Here is a 23212-nt window from a genome sequence, read left to right as displayed (position 1 = left end):
ACAATGCAGTTTTATTCATTTATATTTATATATATATAAATTCATTTGTATATAAAGATGGATAGATGGATCCCTCATTCGAGAATGTGCTTTTCTTCCTCTCCACGCAATATACGTGGACCCATCCTTAAAATCCCTCATTCTGACCGATCAACCTGCTTCATTCCTCTCCCTCAAACTACAGACGCACACAGGAAACACAACAGACCAGGCCCTAACCACTACTTGCCCCAAAAGCTGCCCCATTAACTCTCCAGGCCCGACTGGTCCCGCCCACGCCTACGGCCTCCGGGGTTCTAAGTCCCCGCCCCCTCTGAGGAGTTTCCCAAAACCCAGCGCGGCAGGCCTCAGCCGCGCTAAGATGGCGACTCCCATGCATCGCCTCATAGCCCGGAGACAAGCGTAAGTTAGGGCCGGAGTCGGGCCGCTGGGCGGGCTGGGGGCGGGGAGAAGCGCGTCAGCCGGCTAGTGAGCGGACGCCGGTATGCGGGGTCGGTGTGGGATCCTCAGCGTGGCCCTGCGGAGGTTGGACGTTTTTCTCACACGTCGCCTGCCCGCGAGGGGCTCGGGCCGGGGCGGTAAGTTTGATGTCTGTGGATTAGCGATTTCGTGGAAGACGGCTGCGTAAGACCGCTGGGCGGGACCTAGGGGTGCCTGAAGAGAGTCTCGTGTTTGGTTCCCGAGAAGGGAACGCCCAGGAGTTGGTCGCTAAGAGTTCTGTGCCCCTTTGCCAACCCGGCCGCCCACCCCACGCGTGACCGGCCGAAGCCTGTAGCCCTCGTCCAACACCGCCTACCCTCGCCGACGTAAACCTTCAGCTTCCTGTGCAACCTCCAGCCCACTGGCTTTTCCTGCCCCATTCCTATCGCCTTCCCTAGGAACAGCCTGACTTTTCTGTCAAGCTCTCGTCTCACTTTCTGCCATTCATTCTCCAACAAATATTAATTTATGCATTACCTATCGCTCTATGCCGGTATTTGGGTGTAAGTAAAAAGAGGTGTTCAAGACAGAATCCCTGTTTTCAGGAAGCTTACATTCTATTGGTGGAAAGAGTCGATAAACTAAGCATTTTAAGTAAATACAGTTGATGATAAGAACTTTGAAGGAAATAAGAGGTGATGGAAAGAGAAAAAGGTACAGGTTAGGTTGGTTGGACTGGAAAGGCATCTCTGAAGAGGTGGCATTTGAACAGAGATCGGAAATGTGAGAAAGGAACCAGTCATGAGAGGATTTGGGGAAAGAGCACCCAGACTAGCATAATTGTTTTGAGACAGCAAAGAACTTAGTTTTTAAGAAACGAAAGATGGCCATTGTGGATAATGAGCGAGAGAGAATAGCACAAGAGGTTTTCTGTGAACAGATAATGCAGGAGTTTGTGCCAGATGCCCCTTTCTTGTGAAACCTTTTTTTTCTTCTACCAGTCTGCATACCCAAACAACGTCCAACACTTTTTCACTCTGTCAGCTTTTCACGGCATCACCATTTGCCCGTTAATAATATATTGCTCACAGTCTCCTATAATGTGTATATTTATATTTCTTTTTAAATAAATTTATTTATTTATTTATTTTTGGCTGCATTGGGTCTTCATTGCTGCGCGCGGGCTTTCTCTAGTTGCGGCGAGTGAGGGCTACTCTTCCTTGTGGTGCGCGGGCTTCTCATTGCGGTGGCATGTCTTGTTGGAGAGCACAGGCTATAGGTGTGAGGGCTTCAGTAGTTGTGGTATGTGGGCCCAGTAGTTGTGGCTCACGGGTTCTAGAGCGCAGGCTCAGTAGTTGTTGGCGCACGGGCTTAGTTGCTCCATGGTATGAGGGATCTTCCCGGACCCAGGGCTCAAATCCGTTTCCCCTGCATTGGCAGGCGGATTCTTAACCACTGCTCTACCAGGGAAGCCCCTGTATTTCTTTTTTTTAATTAATTAATTTTTGGCTGTGTTGGGTCTTCATTTCTGTGCGAACGCTTTCTCTAGTTGTGGCAAGCGGGGGCCACTCTTCATCGCGGTGCGCGGGCCTCTCACTATCGCGGCCTCTCTTGTTGCAGAGCACAGGCTCCAGACGCGCAGGCTCAGTAGTTGTGGCTCACGGGCCTAGTTGCTCCGCGGCATGTGGGATCTTCCCAGACCAGGGCTCGAACCCGTGTCCCCTGCATTAGCAGGCAGATTCTCAACCACTGCACCACCAGGGAAACCCTGTATTTCTTTTTATATTTATATTTTTTATTCTAAGAGCCCTGATCCTTCTCTTCTCCCTTTCATCAGACTACCTCTCATGCCTGATGAGGTTCCTTGAACATAAGGATAAAGACTTAAGGAATCAGAATGAATTAGTAGTATGCTTGGTGGAGGAAGAAGGCTTTGAAGTCATATGGTTCTGAGATCAAGAATGGAGTAACAGTAATACTTAATAGATGTGTGGTAAATGATGTCACCAGGGTCTAATCTCTCTCAGGTTTGCCCTTTTGGGTGTTGGTTCCATACTTGGTTGGATCACTCCTTTGGTCCTAAGATGGCTGCAGTATCTAGGGTCCTTTATATCCTTTCAGCTTCAAGTTGATAGCATCTCATTGTTTAGGTTGGGTTACATACCCTACCCTGAACCACGTCTATGGCATTATGAAGCTTTGATTGACTTGGACCTCATTCTCTTCCCAGGATAATTGAATGGATCCTTATAAACCAATGGGTGGGAAAAAAATAAAATAAAATAAAAATAAACGAATGGGTGGGTGGGTCAGGGGAGGTAATGATTGCTAGATTGACAAAACCAACCAATGTCCACTTAAATATGAAGTGAAAGTAAGACTTCTGGTGCTTTTAACATAAGTTTTGGAGTATCACACAGTTAAACAAATATTCCATTTCTGCAGTATGCTTGTATTTGGTACATGAGCTGCACAGAAGTAAAAGACAATCTTAGCTTTAGGAGCTTCTAGTCTTACTGGAAAGAAAACATGGTGTATCATGAAACCTGTCATGGTTTGCAGACTGTTGGGACAATTCCCAGGGAATTGCAGAGGGAGGGCCTTTAGAGGCAAGGGGAGTCCAAGAGAATTTGGAATATTTTGGGGGGGAAAGCAGATGAGGAGCCTTTACTTTTCATTTTATATTCATCAAAAAGATTTAATTTTATTTATAAAGAGCATATAGCACTTCCATAAGAACAAGTCTTAAACTACAAGTTATGAGAAGTGAGAAAGTACTATTGACATTGTTTTTAAAAGTCTTTGGACTAAAGGAGGAAAGGGGGGACATTTGAACTTTTCATTCAGCAGATCTTTCAGGGACTTAACTTTGAATCAGATTTCACTCACATATAATTATATGCAGCATGAGAAGATACTTGAGGAGTGAGTTATAGAGCCCTATTCCACTCTGAATGTGTTTAAGGCACTTGACCCACGTGATTGCTCCCCAGCATAACAGAGATTTTCCAGGTGAGATGGCTGTACTGCTGCTGGTAATCTGAGAACCCCTGGCAAACAGGAGTGGTGCTTAAGGACTGGAAGTAGGCAAATGCTGTTTTGATTTTCAAAGTGAGAAGGGTAGATTCCGCAAACCAGACCAGTGAACTTGATATTCATTCCAGCCAAAATTCTGGCTCGATTTATTAAATACATGCAGAAAGAAAAGCCAAGATCATCAGGTATCAAGTCATTACAGATTGATACCCTTTTTGCCTTTTAGGTATTTGGATTTCAAAAAGCCATCTTGAAAAGTCTCTCACAATATTCTTGTGAAAACAGAACAATTAGATACATCAGTTGAACATCATGGACAAAGAGTATTGTTTAATGGGTTTAAGTAAATATATAGAGGTATCCCATGGTGGCCTGCAGAGTTTGGTCCTCAGTTTGGTCTTGTCAACATTTTTATAAATGACTTGGATGAGGACACATGTGCGTGTTTATCAAACCTGCAGTTAACACAAAGCTGAGAGGGATAACTAATACAATGGATGACGAAATCCCGATCCAGAAAGGTCTTGACAGACTGGAACTCTATGTTGAATCTAACAAGAAGAAATTTAACAAGGGTAAAAGTAAGTATTGTAATAGTATTTTTTTTAAATTTCCATTTCCAACTGTTTGTTGCTAGTATATTGACTTTTGTATATTGACCTTGTATCCTGTGACCTTATTAAACTCATTTAGCAGTCCTAATAGCTCCATTTTGGATTCTTAGGGATTTTCTAGGTAGATAATCATCATTTATATTATATTTTTTGTTTATTTGGTATGTACATTTTTAAGATTTTTGTTGCATATTACCCAATAGCCCTTCAGAAAGTATCTGCAACTTACATTCTTACCAGCAATTAAGAATGTGTATCTTACTACATTTAGGGTGCCCATTCTCCATCTTTGCCAACAATCGGCTTAAAAAACAGCTTTGCCAATCTGACAGAAATGGTATCAAAGAAGGTGGTTTCACCCAAAAAGGCTGTACCATTAGAACACTTCCTTAAGCCTTAGCTTAGAATATAGAAATGGAATATTATTAAATAGGGTATTCAGGGCTTCCCTGGTGGCGCAGTGCTTGAGAGTCCGCCTGCCGATGCAGGGGACACGGGTTCGTGACCTGGTCCTGGAGGATCCCGCATGCCGTGGAGCAGCTGGGCCCGTGAGCCATGCCCGCTGAGCCTGTGCGTCTGGAGCCTGTGCTCCGCAATGGGAGAGGCCACAACAGTGAGAGGCCCGCGTACCGCCAAAAAAAAAAAAAAAAAAAAAAAAAAAATAGGGTATTCATTTGAAAAGAAATAAATGCTGATCTTGTGTTTATTTTGAAATTATAGGTGTGCCTCATTCAGTATTCTATCTGGAAGATTTAAGTAGTTTTTAGGAGTGTTAATGTTTAGAACATCATAGGTGGGCTTTAGATATTGGTGAATGTTTTCTTTATAACAACAAAAAGCAAACTCCACAGTGCTGGTAGATAATATTTTTAATGGCTGGGATCTCAGGTTATAAGTTTCTTAATACTGGGAAAACAAACTATGAGTTGGAGAAGACTTTATTTCCTTGATTCTGAGAGGCTTCCACACTCCTCCATATTTTCATTGTTAGGAAGTATTGTGAAAGGCTTTGAAATGGATTAAAAAATAAAGAAGATTACTGGCTGATTTGTCTAATTCCCTGTCCTGGCTAGTGACTCTGTGAGGGCCTGTGCCTCACTGTCTTTGAGATATATATATATATATATATATATATATATATATATATATATATATATATATGTGTGTGTGTGTGTTTTTTGTTTTGTTTTTTAATTTATTTTTGGCTGAGTTGGGTCTTTGTTGCTGTGCGCAGGCTTTCTCTAGTTGCGGCAAGCAGGGGCTACTCTTTGTTGCGGTGCGCGGACTTCTCATTGCGGTGGCTTCTCTTGTTGTGCAGCACGGGCTCTAAGCACGTGGGCTTCAGTAGTTGAGGCTCACGGGCTCTAGAGCGCAGGCTCCGTAATTGTGGCCCACGGGCTTAGTTGCTCCACGGCATGTGGGATCTTCGCAGACCAGGGCTCGAATCCGTGTTCCTTGCATTGGCAGGCAGATTCTTAACCGCTGCGCCACCAGGGAAGCCCTCTTTGAGCTATTTTAAAATGACTATGTAAATTGTAGAAAGCTGGTAGAAAAGATTCTTACCCATGAAAAGACAGTACAACTGATTCTTGCCCTGTGTCTATTGACCAGTTTTGTTTTTTTTTTTTTGACCAGTTTTTAACTATCTGTAAATTCGTTTCCTGCGTTCCTGATTGCTCATATATGTGTGTTGTTTGGATTCTGTTTTGAATCAATTGCAACATCTTACTGGTTCCCTTATTAATTAATGATTAAATAAAACCTTTGACATGTGTTCACTTTATATTTATGTGAGAGTCATGATTTTACATCTTTTACTAATTATCCTTTAATGTTTTTGAATTTATTATTTCTGGAATGCATATCACAATTGTGTATATATTAAGTGTGTTAGTGGTTCTTTTTGCCTGAAAAGTGGGCAACTTAATATTAAGTCCATAGAGTGTTTTATTATTGATAGTCTTAACAATTTGCTACATTACACATTCAGATAAGCTCTGAAGTTATAGTCATGGTTCTGGCAGTTGCTTACTGAAATTTATGAACTATTACTAGGTAAAAAGCTGACTCTTCTTTATTATCTTTCAATACTACCACTCAGGACTTCCCTGGTGGCGCAGTGGTTAAGAATCCGCCTGCCAATGCAGGGAACGCGGGTTCGAGCCCTGGTCCGGGAAGATCCCACATGCCGCGGAGCAACTAAGCCCGTGCGCCACAACTACTGAGGCTGCGCTCTAGAGCCAGCGAGCCACAACTACTTGAGCTCACGTGCCACAACTATTGAAGCCTGTGCACCTAGAGCCCGTGCTCGCAACAAGAGAAGCCACCTCAATGAGAAGCCTGCGCACCACAACGAAGAGTAGTCCCTGCTCAGCAACGAAGACCCAATGCAGTCAAAAATAAATAAATTTATTTAAAAAAAAAACTACTACTGAGTAGTATTTCCTTGCTTGAAACATTAGTTCTTCACATTAGGATTGGCTTAATTTTTGAACAAATGCTAAAAATAAATTACTGTCAAAATTACAGAAGCTGGCTGATGATGTGGGAATTCATTAATGAAAAGCATACTATAAACAATATATGTCCTCTTAAACCCTTGCCTATTTAAACAGTCAGTCATTTTAGAAACATTTACTGACCACCAATTATGTGTTCTCCAGGGATAAAAAGGTGACTGCTTAAAAAAAAAAAAAAAAAAAGGTGACTGCTTTAGGTCGAAATTAAGAATCCAGCATCCCATCATGCAACCATGTTTTGAGAAAATTTAAATTGCTATGTATCGTTAGTCCAGATAATTGATTAGCCTAATGTGTGCATTGATATTCACAACTCCCATTTATTTGTCTATTACTTTATGCCAGATTCCTTACTGCTTTCTATACAAACATCCCAGTCTGTAGAATGGGGATATTGTTCTCAAACTCATTGGGTTGTCATGGGGATTAGATGTATTTATGTATAAATAGTACTTAGCTAAATTCCTGGCACACAGTAAGTATAAACCACGGTTATGGTCTTATCTAATTCTCACAATAACCTAGTGAAGTAGATATTATCCCATTTTTTAGAATAGAAAGTTCAAAAACTAGCTTGCTAATGAGCCTAAAGCTGTGTAGTGAAAGAGCCAAGATTTTTTTAAAATTTTGTTGTTGTGAACTATAACACATCTACAAAAAAGTTCAGACAATATAAATGTGTCCTTAATAAGTAATTTTTATAATTCTTTTTTTTTCAATTTTTATAATTCTTAACCCATGTAACCACTACCCAGATCAAGTATTTAATAAAAAATTGCCAGTATACTAGATGCCACCAAGCTTTCCCAATCACAACCTCCTCCCTCCTTCCTAAAGTAACCACTATCCCAACATCTATGGTAATTACTTATTGCTTCTGTTCTGTGCTTTTACCATCTAACTATTCACTAGAGTTTAATTTTGCCTGTCTTTAACCTTTACACAGAATCAGACAGTTTAGATTCTTTTGAGTTTAGCTTCTTATATCTAAGCTCCGTCTGAGTTATATTAAGCTGGAATTTGTTCATTTTTATCACTATGAAGTATTCCAGTGTATTCTATACCACAGATCATCCATTCTTCTTTGATATTATTTCCAATTTTGAGGATTTTACAAATCTTGTTGTTGAGAATATTATTATAGTTCTTCCTCTTCCTCTTCCCTACTTAAACAAGTCAGTCCTAAAGCCATGAGGTGGTATGGATCCATGCAGAGGACTGACTTGGCACTGGAGTATTAGAGCTGAAGGGGAGTAACTAGGGCATCCACATAGGGACGTGAACTGGTGTGCAGTGCCAGCAGGGTGCAGAGGGCATCCAGTTGAGTGAAGGTCCAATGCAGGGCACCAGTTCCCAAGCAGAGTGAGGGGGCGTTTCCACACAGGGAGGGCCATTTAACACAAGTTGTCACCCTAGTGGGGAGAATGTCTCCATGGGGGAGGGGAGGTATAATTTGATATGGGGTGGCACAGTCTAAATAGAAAGAGAAATGAGTTCATGTGAGTTGGACTGGCCCGGCAGTGGAAGTCAGAGCCCAAGCAGGGTGAGGAGCATGTTCACATGGGGAGTGTGGGAGGACAGCAAAGGGCAGAGTACCAGAGCCCAGGTGGAATAAAGAGGGCATCTGTAAGGGGGAGGGGGCAACAATGGGAAATTGGTTTCATAAGACAGATTGACCAAATAAGTAAATCTGTTAAGGATAATGGGAGCCAGATTTCTCACTGAAGGAGGAGGAGGTATGGGGAAGGAGAAAATAGAGTAAATTCTGTGAAGTTGAATTGGAATTAAAGGTATCGGTATGAATTCATGGTTTTCAAAATATATAGTTAAATATAGCTGTAAATGTGTGTATTTGTTACATGGATAGTAATGTGTGTGTTGTTCCCTAGCTCTGTCCACTGAGGATAACTGGAAGCAGCAACATTCCAGTTACAGTGAGCACATGTGTGCCCTGATCTTGACTCTGAATGTCATCAGGGTTCCATCAGGCTGATTTCAGGCCTGGAAAGGTCTGATTTTAGGACAGGGAAAGTATAAGATGAGCCTGGAATTTTTTTTGTACCAGAAGGCAAGGAAGTGCTCAAAGAATGAAGGAACAATGTCAAAAGAACACAGAATCCAACATGGAGGGATTCCCACTGACCAAATCTAGGGCAATCTGAGCATCAAAATAAATCATGGTAATGGATAGTAACTCATTCAATAAAATAGAAAAATAGACTTCATACTGATAGATGAATAAATGAACTAAAAATTTATTGAGCAGGATATTTATGTACTTTCAAATACCAACCCACAAAATACTTATTAATTGCTTTATTAGATATTAATTATAGTTGTATAACAAATTACCCCAGAATTTAGTGACTCTAACAATAAACATCTCAGTTCTGTGGTCAGGAATTCAGGAGTGACTTAGCTGCATAGTTCTTTTTTCTTTCTTCTTTTTTTTTGGGGTGGGGGACACTGCCTCAGGTGTTAGTTGTGGCACACGGGATCTTCATTGAGGCATGCGTGATCTTTTGTTGTGGCGTGTGAGCTTCTCTCTAGTGGCATGTGGGTTTTCTCTTTTCTAGTTGTGGCACACAGGCTCCAGGGCACATGGGCTCTGTAGTGTGGCACGTCGGTTCCAGAGCACATGGGCTATGTAGTTTGCGGTTCGCGAACTCTAGTTGAGGTGCAGGAGCTCAGTAGTTGTGGTGCGCGGGCTTAGTTGCCCTGCGGCATGTGGGATCTTAGTTCCCCAATCAGGGATCGAACCCGCTTACCCTGCATTGTAAAGTGGCTTCTTTACTGCTGGACCACCAGGGAAGTCCCAGCTGAGTGGTTCTGACTTAGGTTCTCCCCACATGTTTGTGGTTAGGATGTTGCCAGGGGCTGCAGTCATCTGAAGACTTGACCACAACTGGAGGATCTGCTTCCAAGATAGCTATTCACAGGGCTGTTGGCAGGAAGCCTCAGTTCCTCACCACGTGGGCCTCCCTAGAGGCTGCTTGAGTGTTTTCATGACATGGCAGCTACATGAGCTAATCTTTAAAGTCACGCTCCATCACCCTGCTTTATTCTGTTAGTTAGAAGCAAGTCACTAAGTCTTAGCCACACTTAAGGGGAGGGTAGTTAGGCTCCAACCCTTGAAGTAAGGATATCATAGAATTTGTGGACATAATTTAAAACCACCTCAATTACAAAAGGACAAAAAATAACTTTATATTGCAAAATCTGGTTGACCCTCCATAATGAAGGGATCAAAACGAACATCATCAGTAACAAGACAAACTGAAGTCTTGTGTCACCTGACAGGAATACAGTGAGAAGAACACAGCACATTTCTGTTATATTCCTGCCAAAAATACATGGCTTGAATCTAATCATAGAGATATCAGATGTTGTAGCCAGCCTCCAAGATGATCTCCAGTTGATCCCTGCTTCATGTGTACTCTCTTCCAGAGAGTAACAGAGTTCGTCTGTATGACCAGTAGAATATAGCAAAAGTAATGGTATGTCATTTCCAAGACTGGGTGATAAAAGACTGACTTCTTTCTTGAGTTATCTTGGTCACTCTCCCTGGGTAAATCCATGTTGTAAGCAGCCCTATGGAGAGGCCAGCAGGCAAGGAACTGAAGGCTCCCGTTAGCCACATGAGTGAACTTGGAAGCAAATCCTCCAACTCAAATTGAAGCACATTCTACAAAATAACTGGCTATAATCATCAAAAAGTGTCAAGGTCATGTAAAGCAAGACACAGGACTGAGGAACTCTCCCAGAAGAAGGAGACTAAAGAGACATGACAACATGTCCAACATTGATGCAGAACTGGATTTTGCTATAGAGAATGTTTTTGGGATATTTGATGAAACTTAAATGGGGTCTGAAGATTAAACTTAAATGGGATCTTGAAGGTATCAACATTAACTTCTTTTTTTTTTTTTTTTTTTTTTAACTTCTTGATTTTGATGGTTACATTGTGTATATGAGAATGTCCTAGTTTATAGAAAACATGCAGTAAAGTATTCTGGTTTGATGAGGCATCAGGTTGGCAACTTACAAATGGCTCAGCAAAAACAGTTCACAAATGATTTAGGAAAAATAGTTCTTTGAACTGTACTTAACAGCTTTTCTATAAGGTTGTGACTATTTCAAAACTTTTAAAAGCTACATAAAGGGAAGCAATATTCCAATATTCTTATACATGTTATCTGGTATAGTTTTTTTGTAGATTTCTATTGTGTAAGTACCTGCAAGTGGAATTGCTGGACTGTAGAGTATGCATTTCTTCAACTATAGTGGTTTTTGCTTTTTCTTAGGTTAGTAAATGAGTACCTTTTCATGTTTTTATTAATTTGTTTCCCAATCCCATTTTTGTACTGCCTTTCCATCTTCCACTTTATCTTATTTTTCTATTGTACATAATTTCCTTAATGATTCATAAGAGTTCTTTTTTTTTAACATCTTTATTGGGGTATAATTGCTTTACAATGGTGTGTTAGTTTCTGCTTTATAACAAAGTGAATCAGTCATAAGAGTTCTTTGTTTACTTAAGATGAAGCTGTTGGCAAAATGTGTTACAAATATCTTCTCCCACTCTTTGGCTTCTCTTTTCACTCTCTTTATAGTATATTTTGATGAACAGAAATTCTTAATTTTTGAAAATTCTTAATTTTAGTAATTCTAATTTATCCATCTTTTATGATTAGTGCTTTTTTAAAAAATTAATGTATTTATTATTTTTGGCTGCGTTGGGTCTTTGTTGCTGCACTCGGGCTTTCTCTAGTTGCGATGAGCGGGGGCTCCTCTCCATTGCGGTACGCAGGCTTCTCATTGCGGTGGCTTCTCTTGTTGCAGAGCACGGGCTCTAGGCACACGGGCTTCAGTAGTTGTGGCACATGGGCTCAGTAATTGTGGCTTGCGGGCTCTAGAGTGCAGGCTCAGTAGTTGTGGCGCACAGGCTTAGTTGCTTCGCAGCATGTGGGATCTTCCCGGACCAGAGCTCGAACCCGTGTCCCCTGCATTGGCAGGTGGATTCTTAACCACTGTGCCACCAGGGAAGTCTTAGTGCTTTGTTTTTGTTTCTTAAGAATTCTTAACTCAAATATGTCACTTTTTTTATACTATCTTTTAAACCTTATTGTTTGACCAAGTTTGTAATCATTGTTAGCTTATGGTTTTTACCATTCTTACCATGTGCATAACCAGTTGTCCCTACATCATTTATCATCTAACCTTTCCCCCTATTGCTCTTTAATGCCATGGTTGTCATAAATTGTTCATGTATACATTAGTCTATTTCTGGACATTCTGTTCTGTTCCACTGGCATATTTGTATATATTTGCTCCAATCTCACATTCTTAGTTATTATAGCTGTATCATAAGTCACTGTCTTTTATTTTTTTCTTTCAGTCTTATTGAGATATAGTTGACGTACAGCACTGTATAAGTTTAAGCATAATGATTTGATTTACATACGTCATGAAGTCACTGTTAACAATAAGTTTAGTGAACATCCATCATCTCATACAGATACAAAATTAAAGAAACACAAGAAAAAAAGTTTTTTTCTTGTGATAAGAACTCTTAAGATTTACTCTCTTGACAATTTTCATGTATAACATGCAGCTGTTAATTTCATTAATCATGTTGTACATTACATCCCTAGTACTTATTATCTTATAACTAGAAGTTTGTACCTTTGATTACCTTCATCTGGTTGCTGCTCCCCCATCCCCCACCTCTGTTAACCACAAATCTGAACTCTTTTTTTTATGATTTTTTTGTTTGTTTTTGAAATATCATTTACCTACAACTCTACGTTAGTGCCAGGTGTACAACAAAGAGATTCAGTATTTCCGTACATTACAAAATGATCACCACAAGTCAATTTCTTTTAATCTAAGTCTTCCCTACTTGTTCCTTTATAAGGGTATTTTGGCTATTCTTGGCCTTTTGAATGTCCATATACACTTTAGGGAATAAGTTTAAGTTCCATACCAAACAAACACCTGTTGAGATTCTGATTGGCATTGTTTTGAATCTATAGATCAGTTTGGGGAGAATGGACAGTTTTTACAATATTGAGTCTTTCAGTCTATGAACATGGTAATCCTTTTACTTAGCTACTTATTTAGACGTTTAATTTCTCTCAGTAATGTTTGTTTTCTGCATAGAATTCTTGCGCATATTTTCTTTCACTTATTTATAAGTGCTTGTTATTTTTCAGGGTGTTATAAACACAACCATTTTTTTTTTTGCGGTACGCGGGCCTCTCACTGTTGTGGCCTCTCCCATTGCGGAGCACAGGCTCCGGACGTGCAGGCTCAGCGGCCATGGCTCACGGGCCTAGCTGCTCCACGGCATGTGGGGTCTTCCCGGACCGGGGCACGAACCCGTGTCCCCTGCATCGGCAGGCGGACTCTCAACCACTGCGCCACCAGGGAAGCCCATAAATACCACCTTTTAAAATTTTATTTTTAACTGTTTTTGTTAAGTAGAAACTCAATTGATTTTTATGTGTTGACCTAATATCTAATAGAAAGTTTGGCAAACTATAGTCCACTGAATTCTGCCTGCTGCCTGTTGTAGGCTTGCAAACCAAGAATGCTTTTTACATATGTTTGTATATATATGATCAATTTGATGATAGAGAACACTAATTTTGAACCTCAGTTGAGTGAAATGTTATCTTATAGAAAAGAATTCCATTCTTCTCATTAATAAACCTCTTTTATTTGAAATATTTTCATTAATAAAATATTTGTAGAAATTTGTTTTCTCTCTTGTGATATAAATACCTTTGTAATATCTTAAATTTTGCCTCTTGGTCTGCAAAGCCTAAAATATTGACTCTCTGACACTTGATAGACAAAGTTTACTGACCCCAATATAAAACCTTCCTAAACTCACTTATGAATTCTAATTATTGAAAAATGTTTTGAGACTCCCCTGGCAATCCAGTGATTAGGACTCCACGCTCCTAATGCAGGGGGCAAGGGTTTGATCCCTGGTTGGGGAAGTAAGATCCCACATGCCGCATGGCAGGGCCAAAAAAAAGTTTTTTTATCTGTAGAGTCTGTTGGATTTGCCATTTACATGATACATCATCAGTAAGGAATGACAATTTTATTTCTTCCTTTCTAATTCCTTTATCTATTTTTCTTCACTTGCTACACCTTAATTCAATTTCAGGGACTGAGATTTTTCTTAGTCTCCTAGGTGGCTAGAAGCTGGGCTGCACTTGATAAGCAGTTGCTTTATTCTTAGAGTAAAGCCCTTCAGAGTCCCAACTCTGAATGCATAATTTGTCTCCCTTGCTCCTTATAAGTGATGCTTGCTTACCCTCCTGAGTTGGGAAAAAACCCCAGCACAAGTGTTGACTTAAACATAGGACTGACCACTCTGGGTTTCCAGCTTCTGCCATATCTTGGCTTGGTTATTCTTTAATCTCTTGTTAGTTCTCTGATACCTCGAGCACATTGTTAAAAATGTTTTGACTGTCTTTTCTAGTTCTGAGCTGAAGAGTTGGTCTGAGTTACCTAGTCTGCCATTACTGGAATGGAATCGAGGAAAGAAGATTTGTACTCAGTTCTGTCTAACTCCCAGGTCCATGCTCTTAACCCTTACTATATTGCTTTGTAATTAAATCTAACAAATAATTTAAAGTGTAAAATGATGCTTATTTTTGGATTGTACCTTTACATAAGCATCATTTTATGCTTATATTGTTTATGTTTCTCATAATGTCAGGTCAAAAATTTAAGGCCTGTATTCTATTTTTTACTCTGCAGTGAAGCAAATAAACAACATGTAAGATGTCAGAAATGCTTGGAATTTGGGCATTGGACTTATGAATGCACAGGAAAAAGAAAGTACCTACATAGGCCTTCAAGAACAGCAGAACTAAAGAAAGCTTTAAAAGAAAAAGAAAACAGATTATTATTACAGCAAAGGTAAGGTTACACATGGTATCCAAAGGAATATTTATTTGTATTTATAAAATTTATTAAGGGACTAAATATCTTATGGTGGTTATCCAGATTTAGATTATATTGTAATATTAGCTAATGTTTAATGAGTGTTACTGTGTGCCAGGCACCGTACTAAGGTCTTTACAATTATTAGCTTATTTCACCATCACATCTATACCGTTAAGGTAAGTACTATTATAATCCCATTTTACATATGAAGAAGCTGAGGCATGGAGAGATTCAGTAACTTGCTCAGTGTCACACAGCAAGTAAGTGGAAAAGTTAAGTGTTAAACCAACTAACCAGTCTCCAGAGTGGAGAGATTCAGTAACTTGCTCAGTGTCACACAGCAAGTAAGTGGAAAAGTTAAGTGTTAAACCAACTAGCCAGTCTCCAGAGTCCATGCTCTTAATCAGTTTGCTTTTCTTGCCTCAACTGCCAATGAAATGACAGCAGAATACTATGAGGTAGATTATATGAACTGATATGGAAAGATATCCAAAGTAAGTACCCAGGATACTTATACTAAGTATATAAACAAGGTAGAGAACAGTATATATAATATACTATCATTTATGTTAAAAAGGAAGAAAAAAGGAATAATGGAGCTTTTTGGGGGGGGAATATAAATGGTTGATAATAGTGGTTCTTTTCTAGAAGGAGAACTGGGTAGGAGGGAAAAATTGTTATTTATCCTTTTATGCCCTTTGAATAAAGGTTTTCAAATTCCCATGAAATAAGTAAGCTTATGTGTTTCAGAGAAACTGAAACAGGGAGGTGTCAGGTCTACTTAGTGCTGCATATTAGAAGTAGCACCTTCATGAGGACCGTTAGCAATATAATAGTGTCTTAAACATCTGGATTTTCCAGGCAACAGTCTTCCAGTTTGTGGACAGGAAGACTCTTCAAGGGTTATACAGGAATAGACATGTAATCAGTTTCTAGATTATCAATATTCATATATGTTTCTTCCAAAGATAAATCTGTATGAGACCTTGCCTACCGTTCTCTAATTTCACAAAAGAAAGGCATACCTCTCGCCTATCTCTAATCTTACCTTGGTATATTGTGCTCATGTATAAAATCCTAGAGACTTTTCAGAATACTGGTGTTTGTAAGAAAGTAAAAGGCCCAAAGTATTGGGAGCAAGTTCTTTTGTAATTTTTTTTCCCAGCAAAATTGAAGGAGGATCTAATTGAGTTGTCAATTTAAAAGTATATTTTAATGATACATCGTTACGTAACTTGTGGAATATAACATGGGAGGAATTCAGAGAACTGAGTGACATTGCTACAGCTAAACTCTTTCTATTCCCATCTACCTGTTCAGGTTAACAAGCTTTCTCAGGGTTAAATCTGTAAAAGTTAAATATAGGAATTAAATTGATACTGAACCCTGTCATAGTCAAGCAATAAGATCCATGGATACATAAGCTAGAAAAAAAAATCCATGTCATTAAGAGGTACAGTTCCAGTGAAATTTTTTTATGTATAATAGTTACTAAAATTTATAATATATTTTACATTGTTTTAATCAATTTGTATAGTAGTAATGATAATGGTAATTCAACTCAGAATTTTTAAACACTTTTAAAACCTTATGATCACAAGTAATTAAAAGATACAATATTAAGTTATGTGTATATTTTTACTGCAGAGCAATGTAAGTGATCACTAAAATTTTCAGGCATGAAAATATATTAAGATACATTCTGTGGGGAAAGGAGAATAAAAATTCAAGTTCAAAGAGGAAAAGGGACAGTGTAAAAGTACCAGTTGTTAAAGATAAGCTTGTTCATTTATTTTTTTAAAATTAATTATGATACATATCCAATTTTGTGGTATTTACAGTTACCAAAATGATGTAACAATTTTCTTTTTAAAATATCAATATTTAATATATAATATGCCAGACTTTATACCCTTTGAGGGGAAAAACATAATTTTTCAAACTTCTTTTATTAGGAATGTAAGCAAAAAATGTTTGAAGACCTCTGTCCTAAAGAATAAAATATAAGAGTTATGAATAATTTCATATCAACATTTACTTTTGTTTTTCTAGTTGTATTACACAACTATCTTGGTCTTAAAAATACATAGAACTACATGAAAAAAAAAAAAAAATACATAGAACTACATGAATTTTGGTTTTGGCTCTGTTACATAAAGACTGCTGATTTTTTGGTTCAATGATAACATTATGGAAGTGTGTGAATTTCAGTGATCTTGCATTCTTGTGGTGTGACTTAACAAATGTACTTCTACCACTTATTTTACTGCAAAAATTACAATTCTCCAGTAAGTAATTCCATCGTGTAAAACAGCTTTACATAAATACATATTTATATTAGAGGACCCAGGAAATAAGGATATAATGTTATCTAGGAAATATAGAGAAGTTCAGAATATAAAAATGTTAAATTTACAGGACAGTATATAGTAATAGAAGTAAATCTGTAATTTGAAAGCCTGATTTAGTATGCATGTTGTTTGGCAGCTATATAGCAGCAAGCCATTTGTGTATTTCACTCAGAAATCTCCAGACTTTGTTCTTTTTTTTTTTTTTTTTTTTTTTTTCTGAGAACCTGGTTCATCTCTATTTACCCTCCCCCCCCACGTGATTACTCTTCATTAAGCGCTCGTGGGCTTACCCCGGGCTGCGCCCGTATTGTGCGCCCAGCCCTCAACGCCGGATTTTCACCTCTCAGCATCTGGCGAGGCAGACACCATTATGCCCATTTTACAGGTGAAGGCAGTGAGGTTCAGACAGAGGAAGGTTCAGATAGTACGGTCGGGCGGAGCAGGAACTCCGGCCACCTCCTCCCGGAAGCTCCCCGGACGGCGCTGGGCATCTGTAGGCTCTCAGATGCCCCCAGATTCCTCTCCGGGGCGACTGGAAGGAGGGACTCTGCGAGACGGGGGAGGGCGTGCGGGCTTCGAATCCTGTCTGCTCGCTCAGGCTGTGGGGCTGGGTCTCAGTTTCCGCACGTGGGAAGAGGGCGCCCTCCCAGGCCTTCTGAACGACGTTAGCGGGGGACTCGAGCCCCCGGATCCTCCGAGTCACCGGGCGCGCACACAGCGCTTACCTGCGAGCCTCAGACTTGAGTCGCTGCCTCCTTCCAGCCGTCTGTTCTTTATAAATAATGTGAGGGAACACAGTCTTGAAGTATTAACTCTCTGGTTCTTAAGCAGTAAATAACTGAACGTTTGGGGGACATGCAGAAAAAGAAATTGTTTGTTTTTTGGCCATTCCTCACGGCGTGCAGGATCTTAGTTCCCAGACCAGGCATCAAACCCGGGCTCCCTGCAGTGGAGCACAGAGTCTTAACTACTAGACTGCCAAGGAAGTCACAAGAAATAGTTTTTAATTTTTTTTTAATTATTTTTACTTTCTGTTTTTATTGGAGTATAGTTGATTTACAATGTTGTGTTCGTTTCAGGTGTACAGCAAAGTGAATCAATTAAGAAATGTTTTTTTAAATTAAAGGTTGCTTTTTTTTTATATGAAATGACCATTTATAATACCATTCTAGAAACCCAAATTATAAATTACAGCTGTTGTGCTATTACTTGCTTTGTTCTGTTGTTCACTAAATAGTTGATTTAGCCATGTCAATCTAAGTTCAAAACTAAAAAAGAGGGGCTTCCCTGGTGCCACAGTGGTTGGAAGTCCGCCTGCCAATGCAGGGGGCACGGGTTCGAGCCCTGGTCTGGGAGGATCCCACATGCCGCGGAGCAGCTGGGCCTGTGCGCCACAGCTGCTGAGCCTGCGCTCTGGAGCCTGTGAGCCACAACTACTGGGCCTGTGTGCTATGGCTGTTGGGGCCCACACACCTAGAGCCCGTGCTCCGCAGCAGGAGAGGCCACCATGGTGAGGGGCCCACACACTGCAAAGAAGAGTGGCCCTTGTTCGCTGCAACTGGAGAGGGCCTGTGCACAGCAACGGAGACCCAGTGCAGCCAAGAATGAATAAACAAAATAGATGAGTTGGGAAAAAACTAAAAAACAATCAAATTGGTGCGTTTGGTCATCTTAACTACTAACTTAACCTCGCTTCTAAAGTACAGTTGATAACATTTGTCTTGCTTAAGTGCTGGTTAAGTTGACTGTATGTACCATATACACCTGCAACAGGAAACTTTCCTCTTGATAATAGCAATAAACACTGGACTCTCAGTACATGTTATAAAAGACAAAGTGTTTCTCCAACGAAAAAAGTTTTGGGGATAGCAGAAGTGTTTGAGCTGTTTATAATCACTGTATTAACAGGAGCTTTTTCCCCCCTTCACATTTATCAGCATTGGAGAAACTAATGTAGAAAGAAAGACCAAGAAAAAAAGGTATGTGTGGCTTTAGTATTATATAGATAATATATAATACTAGTTGGAGGGATGGGGTGTGTGATTTTAAAATAATAGTTAAAAGATTTGGATCTGAAGTCTCTCGTTTGCAATTCATGATTAAATATCATCCTGTTTTCTGATATGTTCCTCTGTTTACCTATCTGGAGTTTCTTCCTTCATTTATCCTTTTTCTCCAACTTTCTAGAGTCCTTATACCTGGAAATAGTAAGTAATTTCTCTTGTCTTAGATTAGGAAATGTTATTAGAGTGGTAAGAAATTATTGACCAGCTGTATCTGGTATAAAGTAGTTAAGGTTATGAAGCATTTACCACTCTACATGAGGTTTAAGTAAACCTCATGCAGTTGTTAAACTGCAACTTTATTCTAACATCATTCACTCTGGAGCATAGTATAGTAGGTACACTTATCTCAGACTCCATCCAAGAGAGTTAAATTGCTGTAGTAAAAGACCTTGTGGTTGGGGGGACAGGGTGAGCACGGTGGGGGTATTACAGTTAGGCAATCCTCAAAACATCAAATCTAGAGATAACATGCTAGCAAAGCTTCAGTATATATGTATACATAATACTCAAGTGAAATTGCTTTTAAACATTCTATTAAATGTCAGCTTCTCATGCATATAATTGTCTAATAGGTCTAAGAGTGTAACTAGTTCCAGTAGCAATAGCAGTGACAGTTCAGCCAGTGATTCTTCGTCAGAGAGTGAAGAGACCTCTACCTCATCCTCCTCAGAGGACAGTGACTCTGATGAAAGCTCCTCCAGTTCATCATCTTCAGCCTCCTCCACAAGCTCTTCCTCATCCTCAGATTCAGACTCAGATTCCAGCTCTTCCAGTAGCAGCAGCAGCAGCACAAATAGTAGCTCTGAGGATGAACCACCAAAGAAGAAGAAAAAGAAATAGAATTGTTCCATCCATGCTGGACTGATGGACTAAAAACATTAATGCGATTCTCAGAAGGGAATTTAGAATGTGTTAAGACCAAATAGGTTAACTGATCAAAATTTTTAGAGTTCAAAAGTTTCTAAATGTTTTACATTGTAAGAGCATAAAGAGTATTAATAAGGGATTATATATATAAAGACTTATTTTATTTTAGGGGTGAATCTTGTTTTTTTTTATCTTTAAAATATATCTCTAAAATTAATCAAAGCTGAAATCTAGTAAATCTTTTCGTGATGAAACCTATCTTTTCTCCCTGTGAAATAAATGCCATACTTTGTTACATGTTAGTGCTATGTATCAGACATATTTTCAGGATAATGCATCAGAATATCTATCTGACAGTGAATTTCTAATGCTTTTGGCTGTATGTTACTATGTAAGATTTAATAACTATAAGCTTAGAGTTTTCCTACTGTTAATAAATGTGCTCTATTTTTATGTTTATGTTCAGAAAGTTGTTTTGACTTCTTCTCCTAAGTGAAGAGTTCAAGGAATCTATTAATAAATTTATACCTTTTGGATGGTACAAGTTTTAAGTTACTGTGTTGTATCATTCATTTTCTTCTGGTTCTTAGAGTTACCCTTTTATGACAAAAATTATTCTAGAGGAACTTAAAAAGGAACAAAATTCTGAAACTACATAGGACTCTAATCTTGGTGCCTTTTGATAAATTCATTGTATCAGAAAAGAAAACAGTCATTTAAAAAGCTAACTTAGGGCTTCCCTGGTGGCACAGTGGTTGAGAGCCCACCTGCCGATGCAGGGGACGCGGGTTTGTGCCCCAGTCCGGGAAGATCCCACATGCCGCGGAGCGGCTGGGCCCGTGACCCATGGCTGCTGAGCCAGCGCGTCCGGAGCCTGTGTTCCGCAATGGGAGAGGCCACAACAGTGAGAGGCCCGCGTACTGGGAAAAAAAAAAAAAAAAAAAGCTAACTTAAGTAAAAGTGATATAAATACCTTTGTGTGTTGATATGCTATAAAAGGTACCATTCAAAGGGGAAAAAAGTGGTAGGAGGAAGAGAGGTAATTTTTACAGAAAATTAGAGTGATGTTGGTTGCCTTTTACTAAAATATTAAGTTTTCATAAAGATTGCCTTTTACCATTTTGCAATTGTGGTATGACAGTTCATATGGTAACTGGTCGTATATGACAGTCTACTGCATAAATATGAATGACTTGGATTAATCTGGTGTGTTGACATAGCATATACACAGTTGAAATCTAGCATGAAAATTTAAAAAGAAATACTGCACAGTATTTCTTAAAAGTAAAGTACCAGGCCATGGTGAAATTATTTGGTTTAACATCACATTATTTTGTGATGTCTTTTAAACTTTTTGGAAAGAGGTATCATTTGTAGAAAAATCTTGATTTGGGTTAAATATAGGTTTTTTAAAACTACAGATGTTGTCTTTTTATATTTTTATGAAAAAGCAGTAGAAAATTACTTTTGAAGAAAATGGACTTCTATTTAAATGTTTAAATATATGTATGTTGTGAGCTTAAAGAGCTGTAATTACCTGTTTTACAGAACCGTTGCTTTCAATGATTGTAAATAAACTCTCAAAACATCATTTTAAGGCTCCATACAGAATGTATGACAGGCATACATGTATTGACAGGCAAATTTAATAAATTACTAACGAAATACAATTTACAATGTAATCTCTGTAAGGGCAATTTTAGCAGTTAAACTTGGAAGGGAAACAAATGTGTACATAGGTTACATCACTTGCAGTTAAATAAAGCTCAGTTTGAGCTGACGAGCTTAATAAGCTGCTTTTATCTCTTTGCTGTTTTACTTAATGCCACCTCATCCATTTACATGGTAAGAGCATTTAAATTCTAATTATTTTTACTATTACAGATGTTAAAAGGTATACCTGGGAAAGTACAGAGGACAGGAACTTTATTCTAGTCACACAGTTTACTCAAAAAAGCAGAATCAATGGCAAAGTAGAGAGTAACTTCCAAAGAGTTTCTCCCCATCCTGCCTAAAAGCAGAACTCTGGATGTTGAATCCCTGGCAAATGTAATAAATGTATTATTTCTCAACCACAACCACAAACATATCAAAAGGAGACATAATTAGATCATAGGTTTCACTCCACAAACATTTGTTAGTATGAGTGTATAATATAGGAAATTTGTCTTGGGATCAAAAGATGACATTAGGCCAAGTTAGCACTGGAAATGGAAAAAAATACAGAGAAGGTGTACTTTATAGTCGTGGTTTTATTTACTTTTTTTTTTTTTTTTTTTTGTGGTACGCAGGCCTCTCACTGTTGGGGCCTCTCCCGTTACGGAGCACAGGCTCCGGACGCACAGGCTCAGCGGCCATGGCTCATGGGCCCAGCCGCTCCACGGCATGTGGGATCTTCCCAGACCGGAGCACGAACCCGTGTCCCCTGCATCAGCAGGCAGATTCTCAACCACTGCGCCACTAGGGAAGCCCCGCTATTTACTTTTTTAACTTGCTATTTTGAACTGATCGTAGATTTACAGAAAATTTGTAAAAATATTACAATTTCCGTGTATACCTCACCTAGCTTCCCCTAATGTTAGCATCTTATATAACCATAGTACAATGATCAGAACCAAGAAATTAATATTTGATAAACTACTGTTAATTAAGTCAAAAGCCTTACTCATATTTCATCAGCTTTCCCAGTAATGTTCTATTTCTGTTCCATTATATTACCCAGAAAGTACATTTAGTTACTTATAAGTCTGAGGCTGAGTTCCTTAGTCTTTCCTTGTCTTTCATGCCCTTGTCACTTTTGAAGAGTATTGATCAGTTATTTTGTCTAATGTCCCTCAATTTGGGTTTGCCTAGTGTTTTCTCATGACTGAACTGATGTTATGCTTTTTGGAAGAATATCACAGAAATGAAGAATTCCCAATGTCAATAAGTCATTTATTATTGGTGATGTTGACCTTGATTACTTGGTGAAGGTGGTTTCATCAGGTTTCTCCATTGCAAAGTTACTGTCTTTCCCCTTTTAGTTGATAGATATCTTGGAGGAGATACTTTGAGACTTTGCAAATTGTCCTTACGGTCAGCCACTACTTTTAGTGGATCTTGTCTAGAACAATTATTACTGTGATGTTTTGCAAATGGTGATTTTCCATTTCCCTCTTTACTTCTACACTAATTGGAATTATACTCTTAAGGAAGAGCTGCCTCTTCTCCCCCATTCATTTAATCAATGGTACTGTGGACTCCTGGATGTTTATTTTGTTCTGTGGGTTAAAATTCAATAATAGTGTTGCTTTGTTGCTCAAATTCTTACACCTTTGGCTATTAGAAGAGTTCCTTCATGTAGGCTCCTTCATTCTTTCAACAAATCCTCA

General features: G+C 39.0%; 1 protein-coding gene across 1 annotated transcript; it reads left to right on the top strand.

Annotated features, from left to right (window-relative positions):
* The first annotated feature begins 343 nt into the window (after positions 1-343).
* On the top strand, positions 344-20202 carry ZCCHC10 (zinc finger CCHC-type containing 10). Its single transcript, XM_065875260.1, has 4 exons — positions 344-402; positions 14369-14530; positions 18846-18887; positions 19547-20202. The coding sequence occupies exons 1-4, from the start codon at positions 362-364 to the stop codon at positions 19812-19814; spliced, it is 513 nt and encodes a 170-aa protein (XP_065731332.1). The 5' UTR covers positions 344-361; the 3' UTR covers positions 19815-20202.
* Positions 20203-23212: the final 3010 nt, after the last annotated feature.

Source organism: Phocoena phocoena, chromosome 3, assembly GCF_963924675.1.
Source record: "Phocoena phocoena chromosome 3, mPhoPho1.1, whole genome shotgun sequence".
NCBI classification, from domain to species: domain Eukaryota; kingdom Metazoa; phylum Chordata; class Mammalia; order Artiodactyla; family Phocoenidae; genus Phocoena; species Phocoena phocoena.
The sequence above is the reverse complement of the archived record's forward strand: the minus strand, read 5'-3'. Positions and strand labels throughout refer to the sequence as shown.